This window comes from Chelonoidis abingdonii, chromosome 12 (genome assembly GCF_003597395.2).
Source record: "Chelonoidis abingdonii isolate Lonesome George chromosome 12, CheloAbing_2.0, whole genome shotgun sequence".
NCBI classification, from domain to species: domain Eukaryota; kingdom Metazoa; phylum Chordata; order Testudines; family Testudinidae; genus Chelonoidis; species Chelonoidis abingdonii.
In genome coordinates this window covers 732,776-744,620 of record NC_133780.1, presented here as the reverse complement: position 1 = coordinate 744,620, position 11,845 = coordinate 732,776, and the positions used below count along the sequence as shown (strand labels likewise).

The 11,845-nt window shown below is 65.6% G+C and overlaps 2 protein-coding genes across 2 annotated transcripts; one reads left to right on the top strand and one right to left on the bottom strand.

Annotated features, from left to right (window-relative positions):
• Positions 1-849: 849 nt before the first annotated feature.
• LOC116821659 (H-2 class II histocompatibility antigen, E-S beta chain-like) lies at positions 850-5,762 on the bottom strand. Its single transcript, XM_032775018.2, has 6 exons — positions 5,607-5,762; positions 4,373-4,642; positions 3,452-3,733; positions 2,383-2,493; positions 1,815-1,838; positions 850-1,446 (listed from the first exon to the last, which is right to left on the bottom strand). Exons 1-6 carry the CDS (start codon positions 5,695-5,697, stop codon positions 1,433-1,435), a joined length of 792 nt encoding a protein of 263 aa, XP_032630909.1. The 5' UTR covers positions 5,698-5,762; the 3' UTR covers positions 850-1,432.
• Positions 5,763-8,055: 2,293 nt separating this feature from the next.
• LOC116821657 (HLA class II histocompatibility antigen, DR alpha chain-like) lies at positions 8,056-11,845 on the top strand. Its single transcript, XM_032775017.2, has 5 exons — positions 8,056-8,198; positions 9,368-9,625; positions 10,099-10,380; positions 10,594-10,744; positions 11,045-11,845. Exons 1-5 carry the CDS (start codon positions 8,117-8,119, stop codon positions 11,046-11,048), a joined length of 777 nt encoding a protein of 258 aa, XP_032630908.2. The 5' UTR covers positions 8,056-8,116; the 3' UTR covers positions 11,049-11,845.

Below are 11,845 nucleotides of genomic sequence, written 5' to 3'. Positions count from 1 at the left end.
TGCACAGGAATACAAATTTGGTCGCTTTTGGAGGGCCCTTTCTGTGTCCCTGCCCCAGTGCCTGGAGGAGTTGGCTCCTCCCCACCGGCAGCCAGAGGAGCTGGACCCCTGAGCTCCCCAGCAGCCAGAGGAGCTGGATCTCCCCCCGCGGGTCCCAGGGCTTGAGGACCTGTCGTCTCCCCTTGGGGCTGGGGGAGTTCTGTGACTGCGCTGATGGGGGGAGGCTGCCCCTGCTTGACCCCCCGGCGCACGCCCCTGTGTGAATAAACCACCTCCCTGCGTGATGTGAGTGAGACGGACACAAGCACTCGTGTGCCTGGCACTGCCAACGGAGAGCGTCTCCCCCCTACTCCCCTGCGGCGCAGGGATGGGTTATCAGGCCAAGGGGAGATCTCCTGCCCATCGTCACGAAGCGTCGTCACCAGACGTGCTGCAGCAGCGCTGAGCATGTGGACAAGCCCTGCGCCCCAGGGGGGCCCTTGGGAGACCTCAGAGGACACAAGACTTGGTTGAGGGCCCCCCCCCACACCCCTGAAGAGGAGAGGTGCAGGAGCGCTCGTCCCACCAGCCTGAACTTGGGCAGGAAGGGCATGAAAACCCCAGTCCAGGAGAAATCTCCCGCTGGGTGCTGCTTGGCTGTGACAGGGCAGGAATGACCAGGCATAAGCACCAGATCCCCTGGCTGTGCCCAGGTCAGCCCCACAGCACAGACAGTGCTGGCTTCTGACAGGAGTGTCTGTGACCTTTGGGCCCCTAGGTGTGTGTGTGCGCGTGTGTGTGCGTGCGTGTGTGTGTGTGCGTGTGTGTGTGTGTGTGACCTGCTGTAACCTTGTCAAGAACTCCCAGAGCTTTGTCTTCATTAACAAATCTTTACTGAGGTTATTACAGGGTTGGCTGCAAGCGTTGTCTGTGCAGTGAGATCGAAGGTGCCGCTGCCCTGGGGTGAGCGACTGCTCCTTTGGGACAGGGAGTGACCGAATGTCACTGTGATTTGCGGTGGAAGGGACGATCAATCAATCACAAGGGCAGGCTGGCCGGGATGGCCAGACAGATCTGAGCCCAAGCGGACTGTCTGTGACTCCGCGGATACATTGTTACAGGGCCTGTGGAGTTCACACTTGATACTATGGTTAAAACTCAGTACAGAACTCAGCCAATTTGGGGTTGGTGCCCTAGGTACTGTGCCCTGAGATTGGTCCCCACACTCGTAACCCACTCAACAGCGTGACAGGGTCGCCCCAGGGTCTTGCTGGGACCGAGGGGCAGGGACGGGTCCCCAGGCGGGGGCAGTGCGGGCTGGAGCCGGGCAGAGCGCAGGGAGCAGATGGGGACAGGAAGGGACCGGCCCCAGGTTCTGCATTCTCCGGGCTGGGTGAGGTGCTGGGGAGACGGATGGAAACTCCTGCCGGCCGGGGGATCTGACGCCCAGGATCTAACTCAGGAGCCCTGCAGGGAGAGGGGAGAGAAATCAGCCCCTGGCTGTGGGCCTGGCGGGACGGATGGGCGTATTTTCTCTGCCAGGCCCCAGGGCACCCCAGTGACTCTGCCCAGCAGCTGCAGGGCTGGGCGATGCTCAGCAGGACCCAGGACCCTCTGCCCCCGGGAGCAGCTCGGGGATTGGCTTGAATGGGGACCGAGGGAGCTGCAGTCTCCTCCTCCACGGGACCAGCACCCCATTGCCCAGCAACCCAGGGGCTGAGCTGGGCGGGTGTCAGGGGCCAAGGGGCAGAAGCAGCCGCCCCATGGGTGCCCCAGGCAGCCTGTGCTCAGTGTCGGGCGAGATGGGTTTAACGGGGGAAGGGGATTGAAATTACCTGCAGGTTGGGGAATGGGGCGCCCTGAAAAACAAAGAGAAACATGGTCAAAGCCCTGGGCGAGGGAGCCGGTTCCTGGGGGTCAGAGCTCCAGCCCCTGCTCCACAGCATGGAACTTCCCTCACTAGGAACCCAGCCCCCCTCCGGCCCCAGACCTGGGGTCCCCCCCTCGTTATCACTGTAAATCCCTGATCCAGAGTCCCTGCCCGGTGGAGGGGACGGGAAACGCTCTGAGCCCCGGGGCTGGGGCAGCTCCCTGCACTGCACGGGGTTGGGGTCTGTCCCACCCCGGGGGCTCGGCCGGGGGAGGGGAGACCAGGAGCTCCCAGCCTGGCCCTGGGGCCCCGCACTGAGATCTCCCCACGGCCCCTGCTCTGTCCCTGCCCTAGGAGGGGGGAGGGTCTGACCCAGCCCCGGACCCAGGAGAGATGAAGCCGGGAGGCCCCTGCCAGGCTCTGAGCAGCCTCTGCTGGTGGTGGGGAGGAGCCTGCAGCCAGGCCCAGATTCCTCTGAGCCCCCACAACCCCACATACCCCTAGAGACACCCCAGTGCCCTGGAGCCATTCACCTTTCTTATTCTTCAGGTAGATGAGGAGTCCGGGCGCCAGGAAGATCAGCCCCAGCACGAAGCCCCCGACCCCCGTCAGCATCTTGCTCCTGGCGGAGTCAGACTGCGCCTCTGAAACAGGGACATGGAACGGGCCGGGTCAGAGCCAGGGGCCTCCGGGCCGGGCTCCCGTCCGTGCCAGTGACCGGTGCCGACCGGGTCAGAGCCAGAGGCCCCTGGGCCAGGCTTCCATCCGCGCCAGTGACCAGCGCTGGCCGGGGCAGTTCCAGGGGCCTCCGGGCCAGTGACCAGCACTGGCCGGGGGGAGAACCAGGGGCCAGGGCCTGCAGGAGCAGCTATGGGACAATCTGCCCCACCTCAGGGCTCCTCCTAGTCTGTGATCTTCAGAGATCAGCTCAGACCCTGCAGCGCGAGGTCTAATATCCCTGCCCATTGTCAGCATGAACTGGTCTAGCCAGGGCCGTCCCTAGGGGAGTGAGGGGCCTGGGGCGGAAGTGACAGATTTGTCTCTTCCAGGACCAACCGCGCCGGCCAATTGCACTGTCCCATGGGGCCCAGAGCAGTTGCCCCGATTCACCCTACTCAAGGCACAGCTCTGAGTCTAGCCTTGGCCAGTCTGTGAGACACTGAAAGAGCCAGTCTCTGTATGAACCTTGCTCTGTTCTTGGGCTCAGTGACACCCTGTGGCAGTGAGTTCCACAGGCTAATTACACTGTGTGGAAAACATCCTTCCTTTTGCCAAGTGTGAATTTGCCCCTTTCCATTCCACTGAGTGTCCCCTTGTCCCATTGCTGTGAGACAGGGGGGACAGACGCTCCCGATCTCCCTTCTGCAGACCAGTCATATGGAGACTTTTCTCCTCCCCCACCTCATCACTGCCCTACTCAGGTTGTGTCTCCACGGCTTTTTGCAGCCTGTGGACGTGAGCTCCCAGCCCAGGTCGATAGATTTGGGCTAGGAGGGCTCATGTGAGTGCTCTGCCCCAGGCCCATCCACTGAGGGCTCCACAGAGCTGGGGGTTGGGAGCAGCTGCAAGCTCAGGGGCTGCCCCACACCCAGAGACTCTTACCCCAGTGCACGGCAATGGGGTCCCGCAGGCTGATGTGCTCCACCTGGCAGGTGTAGACGTCCCCGCGCTGGGGGCTCATCTCCAGCATCACCAGGATCTGGAAGGTCCAGTCTCCGTTCTGGAGCAGCTCCGTGGACACCACCCCGGCCGTCTGCTCCTGCCCGTTCTTCAGCCACTTGATCTCGATCCCCCCGGGGTAAAACCCCGCCACGGAGCAAACCAGCAGGTGGGAGTGGGGCTGGGACTCCGATTTCGTGGGGAAAACTGTCACCTCAGGCTGAACTGGGGAGAGAGAGAGAGGAGGGCTGGGAAAGGGGCTGGAGACGGAAGGTTGCTGAGGAAAAAGAGGTGCCCCCCTGTCCCAGGGACAGGCCCCAGCCCCCTATCAACACCCTGTGGGCTGGTTGCCTCCTGCGCCCCATTGCCCTGGGCAGGCTCCAGCAGAAAGGGCCTGAGGGGAGTTGCATCCCGTCATCCCCATGGGGACAGAGCCAGGGACTGATGCTGGGGACCAGGGAGATGGGGTCTCAGCCCAGGGACCAGGAGCTGCCCCCACCCCTCCCCCGCTGGGGGCACCCCAGCCCAGGAAGGGGCGTAGGCGCTGCAGCAGCCCCCTGCCCTACGGGGTCTGAGTGGGGGGCACTGGGGGCTCAATCCCCAGAGGAGTAGAGGGAGGGTCAGTCACCCCCCCACCCCAAGACTGAGCTGGGCCTGGGGCTCAGCGCCCTGCAGACAGGGGGTGGCACAGCCAGACCTGGGGACATGATCTTGGCCTCCCAGACTCTGGTTCCCTCCCCCCCTGCCCCTGGGTGACCCCACCCCCTGCTCTCTGTGCTCCGTCCCCTGCCCTGCCCTGGCCCCCGCCCTCTCCCTGCCGCCCCCCAGCGCAGGAGCAGCTGAGCCTCCCCCCCCCGCACTCACCTCTCCGGTCGATGGTGAAAGGTTTCTCCACCCCGTAGTTGTGCCGGCAGAACCGGTCCGCCGCAGCCCGCGCGTCCGCCAGGATCTCGGGCCGGCTGTTCCAGTACTCGGCGTCGGGCCGCCCCAGCTCCGTGTCCGCCTCGAACACCCCCAGGTCGCTGTCGAAGTGCACGAACTCCTGCCGGTCCCAGATGTAGCGGTGCAGGTACCGGACCCGCTCGGTGCCGTTGGTGAAGTGACACTCGTGCTTCGCCTGGAGCAGGAACCGCCCTGCGGGGGGGGACAGGCCCGGCTCAGGGACCCGCCACCTGCCCCTCCCCATCCTGTCCCCGGGCTCGCAGCTCAGCGGGGGGGGGAACAGCCGGAGCCCCCCCGCCCCGAACCCCTCCCTTACCCAGCGGAGCCCGGCGGGCGGGCAGGGCCGTGGGGGGAGAGGGGAGTGACAGTAACACTGACCGGGGTGGGGGCGTGTAGGGCAGACACTGTGCCAGGCACAGGGGCGGAGACACCGAGCAGGGGTGACAGCGGCACAGGCAGGACGGGGCTCCCGGGACGCTGGAGTCTGACCCCCCCCTGGATACACCCAGCACCGCCCAGGACGGGGCTCCCCAGGGCGCTGGGGTCTGACACCCCCGGATACACCCAGTGCTGCCCAAGATGGGGCTCCCCAGGGCGCTGGGGTCTGACCCCCCCGGATACACGCAGTGCTGCCCAGCACGGGGCTCCCCAGGGTGCTGGGGTCTGACCCCCCCCGGATACACCCAGCACCTGCCCAGGACGGGGCTCCCCAGGGTCCTGGGGTCTGACCCCCTCCCGGATACACCCAGCCCTGCCCAGCACGGGGCTCCCCAGGGTGCTGGGGTCTGACCCCCCCCGGATACACCCAGCACCTGCCCAGGACGGGGCTCCCCAGGGTCCTGGGGTCTGACCCCCTCCCGGATACACCCAGCCCTGCCCAGCACGGGGCTCCCCAGGGTCCTGGGGTCTGACCCCCTCCCGGATACACCCAGCACCGCCCAGGATGGGGCTCCCCAGGGGGCTGGGGGCTGACCCCCCCTAGATACACCCAGCCCTGCCCAGCACGGGGCTCCCCATGGTGCTGGGGTCTGATCCCCCCGGATGCACCCAGCACCACCCAGGACGGGGCTCCCCAGGGCGCTGGGGTCTGACCCCCCCGGATACACCCAGTGCTGCCCAGGACAGGGCTCCCTGGGGCGCTGGGGTCTCTGCTCACCTTCGGGCTCCGTGCAATGAGCCAGGTGGGTTCTCAGCACCATCAGTGTCACTAGCAGAGCCCCGGCCTCCAGGATCCGACCTGCCCCCATCGCTGCTCAGAAGGGAGAGACTTGGAAACTCCTCGGGACCCCCCAGCCTGAGACCTTCTCTGTCCAGCTCCAAGCACCAGCCCTGGGACGCTGCCCACGGCCCCGGGGATGGGCACCCCCAGCCCAGGGGCCAGTCAGCATCGGGGCTGGGCAGCATCATCAGTCGCCAGGCAGAGCCGGCCCCAGCAGGCCTCGGTTCCCTACTTCTCCCTCGTAGGGGGCAGAGCAGGGCCTGGGGTCGGGGTGCAGGACTCGCCCGGTGCCTGCCATGGCCCTGGGGCAGCTGGAGAGCGGGGCCGGCCCAGGGACCAGCCCCCACCAGAGCAGGGCCCCCAGCAACGGGCCTGGGACCCACCGTCCCCTTCCCCTGGTGCCTTGACCCTCTGCTCCCAGCTGGGGCAGGATGGATGTGGAGAGTCTCTGGTTTGTTGGGGGTAAATTTAGTCCCAGGGGAAGGTTTGGGGCTGGCCCCACAGGCAGAAGTTCTTAGCTTCCCCCTCCCCCACCTCCATGGGCATGAGCCCTGCCCCCCAGGGCCACCCAAAGGGGGGGCAAGTGGGGCAATTTGCCCCAGGCCCTGCAGAGGCCTCCACGAGAATATAGTATTCTGTAGTATTGCAACTTTTTTTTATGGAAGGGGCCCCCAAAATTGCTTTGCCCCAGGCCCCCTGAATCCTCTGGGTGGCCCTGGGGACCCCACCATAGAACGGGGGCTCAGTCTCCCTGGGTCAGGCACAGCTCGGCCTCCCAGCTGCTCCCACCATGGATCTCCCGAAGGGGATTCTCTGGCCCCCAGTCTCTGAGCCCCTCCCCCTCTCTGCTGCATTCACCCCCCCGCCCCATGGGGCAGGGCCGGACCAGTGTCCCCATGGCCCAGCTGGGGAGGTAGGCCCAGAGGAGTCAGTGACTGGCCCAGGGTCACACACAGTCTGTGGCAGGGCCGGGAATGACCCCAGGGCTCCTGGGTCCCAGGCCAGCCCCGAACTGCTGGGCCAGCCCCTCTCCGGCCCCTCCTGCAGGGGGCAGTGTGAACACCCAGCGCGGTACTCGGGCGGGGGGGCGAGTTGGTGCCATGGGGGGGCAGGTTTGGGAAGGGGACAGGGACCAATGCCCCACACAGGGCCCAGGCCAGACCCCGGGGGGATGGAGTTTGGTCACTAACAGGAGATCGGAGCCGGTGCCAGCAGAGGGGAAAGGCCCCATGTCCCCGTCCCCACCTCCCCAGCCAGCCAGTCCCCGCCCTGGGGCCGGATGGGAACAGCGTCCCCTAGAGCCAGGGTTCTGAGACTCGGGGTCGGAACCCCTCAGGGGGTCGTGAGGTTATTACATGGGGGGTTACGAGCTGTTGGCCTCCACCGCAAACCCTGCTTTGCCTCCAGCATTTATAATGGTGTTAAATATATAAAAAAGTGTTTTAAATTGATAAGGGGGGTTGCGCTCAGAGCCTTGCTATTTGGAAGGGGTCACCAGTACAAAAGTTTGAGACTCGCTGCCATAGAGGGGACTGGTCCTGGGGTCCAGTCTCCCATGGATGGTGCCCCAAACCCCATTTGTGGCCTGGTCTACACTTAACTCTTGTCCCTGCAGATTTCTGTGGGTCGGGGGGGGTGACTCCCCAGTGCAGAGCTGGCCCGGCCAAGTCCCCCATGTGCACATACAGCTGTGCTGCAGAACAGGGGGGCTAGGGGTGGCATGAGCTCTGTGTGGGGAGGTGCTGTCTCTGCATTGGGGACAACCCCTTCCCTCCCTCCCCTCACCCCCTGGCAGTGCCATTGTCGATGTCAGGGACAACTCCCCCCCACCAGCGGCACCGCCTCCACACTGGGGACAGCCCCCCCGGTGGCACTGTGTCCACATCAGGAACAACCCCCCAAGGTGCCATGTCCACACCGGGAGCAGGTGTCTGGTCAGGAATTTGTAGTATCATCAACCCCAAATATTCAGAAATCCTGAGATTGGCTTTAAAATCCTGCAATGACGTACAGATCCCAGCTGTGGGGGTTATTTGCCTGCTGCTCTTTGAGCCCTTAGGGTGCCCAGGGGTCACAGGTTGAAGCTCTCCCCACAGCCCCGAGGGGTGGACACTCCCTTGGTCTGTAAGAACAAGGCTGGAATCGTCCCAGACCCACGTGACTCCCGGAGCTGGGGCTTTAGGAAAACACAAGAATTATCCTGATTCGTGACACAATCCTGAGAGCCGGGAACCCTGAATTTCTCCATCTCCTCTGGGCGAGGCTCAGCGCTGCTGCTCTGCCCGGTAACAGCCTGGTTGGTGCAGGGATTTCTGCCATTGGGCGCAGGCCCTGGGCTGGGCTCCCCTGGCCAATGCTGGGTGCTGCCCCTTCTGGGGTGTGACATGTGCCCCCCCGACCCCCTAGCACTGCCGGCCCCGCACCCAGCCCAGTGCCGGGGAGAGGAGATGGGTGCAGGACGGGGCGTCCCCATGGCCCAGCTGGCCCTGCTCACCCTGCTGGCCCTGCTGGGTGCCGGGGCGGTGACAGGTACGGGCGGGGCAGGGGCACCTGGGCTGGGGGGGGCAGCTTCACCCCCAGAGAGGGGACTTTGGGGGGCTGATGGGGCAGGGAGCGGGTACAGAGGGGAGTCAGATGGGGGGGTGCAGGGAGGAGGGTCTCACTCCTGTGGCAGGGAGTGGGGAGGGGAGGCTGGCAGAGGGGCAGCAGAGGGATCATGGGGAAGTCGCTGTGGTCTGGGTACGACACAACCCTGCCCTAGGGGTGCAGCCCTCCTCCCCCACAGGGTATCGGGGGCTGATCCCCCCAGGGGGGCGCCAGGCACAGGGGGATGAGAGAACGTTCCCCAAAGAGCCGTGTTCCGCCCAGACCCTGCTGAGCAGTGAGTGTGTCTGTGCAGAGCTGGGAGCCCCTGGCCCCGCTCCCCGGTCTGTCCCCATTGTCCCCCGTCCCCCCAGGGCTCAGACCCACGGGCCGGGGGCGGGGTGGGGAGCTCTGTGGAGCCGACTCTCCTTGGCTAGTGGTGGCAGGTTCCCTCCTCTGTAGTCACTTGGTGAGATCCTGCCGGGCGAGCTGGGGTCAGCAAACGACTCCCTCAGATGTAGGTGCCCAACTCCCTTGGGCCCTGGGGACTCCCAGCCTCATCCCAGAGCCAGACCCCTCCCCCCTGGAGTGTGTCTGACCCCCCAGTGCAGCTTTAATGTCTCTGGCTGGGGAGTTCCCGGGTCTCCCAGTGACCGGCCCTGGGGTGTGAGTGTCGGGGGCCAGGAACTGAAATCGCCCCGAGAACCAGGTCATGGTGACACTGGGACACGGAACCAGCCCCACGCACAGACAGGAGAATGAAATGTCCGGCAGTAATGACATCCAGCCTCCCCCCTACACTGCTGTGGGCTGGGGCCATGTCCCCTTCACAAGCTAAGTGGGGATAGGCCCGGCCACGGCTTGGATGGGATTGAAGTGAGCAGAAGGGGGGGCACAGTAGGGGGCGCTGTCCCCTCCCAGGCAGCACTGACCCCAATGTCCCAGCACGATACCAGGGGTCACTGGGCTCCCTGCACCTGCTTTCCCCTCACACCGGGACGTCCCAGTGCCAATGTCACGGCTGGGGGCTGTGGCCCCAGGGGAAGAGATCAGAGACCCTGTATCCCGGGGAGGGGCTGGTGTGGGTGCTGATGGGGACGCCCGTCTCCCCGCAGTGGATCACGTGTCCTCCCAGGCGGAGTTCTACCAGCGCACGGACCGATCCCAGCAGGAGTCCGGGCAGTACATGCACGAGTTCGACCAGGACGAGATGTTCTATGTGGACCTGGAGAGGAAGGAGACCGTCTGGCACCTGCCTGAATTCAGCAAGTTCGCCAGCTTCGAGGCGCAGGACGCCCTGGGCAACATTGCTGTGGACAAGCAGAACCTGGACATTCTGATCAAGAGGTCCAACCGCACACGGGCTGAGAACGGTGGGACATTTTCCCTGCCAGGCACCATTCCCGGGACCCGTCCCCCCTCAGCTCCCCTCCCAGCCCCTGGAGGGCTCCGGGGAGCCAGTCAGCTGGGCCAGGGCTCTGCAGGGCGGGGGGGCCGGGCAGTTCACACCCTCCAAGCTGGGGGCCCAGGGTAGCTCCTTTGCCAAGGGCTGTTCGTGGCCCCTGCCCAGCGCCAGGCCCTGCCCCTGAGGGATTCTCTCCCCTGCCCCTGGTGCCCCATGAGCCGTCAGTGCAGGGAGCTGGGACGGCCCCGGTGATGCCCCCACAGTCCTGGGGAGAGACCCTGAGCTGGAGTGTGAGCACCAGGGACTGGCTGGCTCAGGGGGGCAGGGAATGGGACATGGGGCCTTTCCCCTCTGGGGGGCGCCGGCTCCCATTCGGCCCCAGGGCAGGGACTGGCTGGCTCAGGGGCAGGCAATGGGACTCACTAACCCCTGTCTCCCCAGTGCCCCCTGAGGTGACCGTGTTCCCCGAAGACCCCGTGGAGCTGGGGGAGCCCAACGTCCTGATCTGCTTCGTGGACAAGTTCTCCCCGCCCGCAGTCAGCGTGACGTGGCTGAAGAACGGGCAGGAGGTGACCGAGGGTGTCTATGAGACCGACTTCTACCCCCGCCAGGACAACTCCTTCCGCAAGTTCTCCTACCTGCCCTTCGTCCCCAGCCAGGGCGACTTCTACGACTGCCGGGTGGAGCACGGGGGGCTGCCCGAGTCCTTCATGAAGCACTGGGGTGAGACCGGGGCGCCGGGGACCCTGCTGGGCACAGGGCTGGGAGCCAGGACTCCTGGGTTCTCTCCCAGCTCTGTGAGAGGAGTGGGGGCTGGCGGGTTAGAGCAGGGGTCAGAGTTGGGAGTCAGGACGCCTGGGTTCTCTCCCGGCTCTGGGAGGGAAGGTGGGAACAGCCCCCTCACTCCATGCCCTGTCCCTCTCCCCCTCTCTCCAGAAGTCCAGGTGCCCACCCCCGTCCCCGAGACCACAGAGACCCTGGTGTGCGCCCTGGGCCTGGCCGTGGGCATCGTCTGCATCATCGCGGGCACCATCCTCATCATCAAGGGCATGAAGATGAACGCCGCCCGCAACCCGCGGGGCCCCTTGTGAGTAGCTGCTGCCTGGGGAGGGGACCCGTTGCACCCATGGCCCACCCAGCACCCACTGGGGAGACCTCCCTACCTGCTCTGTCCCCCCAGCCAGCCACAGCCTCGCAGCCCACCCACACCCCCTGGGGAGACCCCCCCACCTGCTGTGCCCCCCCAGCCAGCCACAGCCCTTGTGCCCAACCAGCACCTCCTGCGTCAATGAGAGACTCCCTGGGGGTGCTGGGGAGTGGCCCCGATCCCTGCCAATCTCACATCAGGGCCCAGGGCTCCTGGTAACTGACCCTCTTTGCTTTTCAGATAAATGTGGGGAGGAGCTGGCGCCCCCGAATCCCACAGGTGCCTTCGTGAGACTCACTTGCACCACCCCATCTCTGCCCCAGCATCCCTGCTCCGTGCCCGTCAGTGCCAGCTGCCGTACCCAAGCAGGAGTCTCCCGGCCCCGTAACTGCGCTGAGCCAACCCGCTAGAGACTCACTGGGGAGCCGGCCCCCTTGGGCTGCCCCTGAACCCCCCTGCTGGGCTTGGGAGGGGGGAGCCTATCCAGGGAGAGGGCTCCTGCCCCATGGGGCTGGGAATTGGGATCGCCTCTCGTCGGGGGGCAGCAGGGGAGAGGGCTGCTGCCCCGTGGGGCTGGGAATGGGGGTCACCCCTCATCAGGGGGCAGCAAGGGACAGGGCTGCTGCCCATGAGGCTGGGAATGGGGGTCGCCCCTCGTCAGGGTTCAGCAGGGCCCACAGGGCTGATCCAAACCCCATTGCCGTCATGGGGAAGGTTTCTCTTGACTCCAGTGGGTGCTGGATCTGGCCCTGAGCCCGGCCCCTATTGGCCAGAAGCTGCTGTCAGTCACCCCAGGTAAAGCCCCTCCAGCCATGACCCAGAAGGCTTTGGGGCAGATTCGGCCATCCTAGGTCAGTAGGATCCCTGTGGGGCAGGATTGGGCCCATGGCTGGGGGTGGTGCAGCCTCAGCGCGGGGTCTGTGTGGGAAGGGCCCAGTCCCTGTACAGCCCCCGCCCTGTGCCCCGTGTGTGTCCACAGCCCAGCCGCCCCCCATCTCGCTCTGCAGCTTTGCTAACAGCAATAAAGTGGATTTTTTGGGA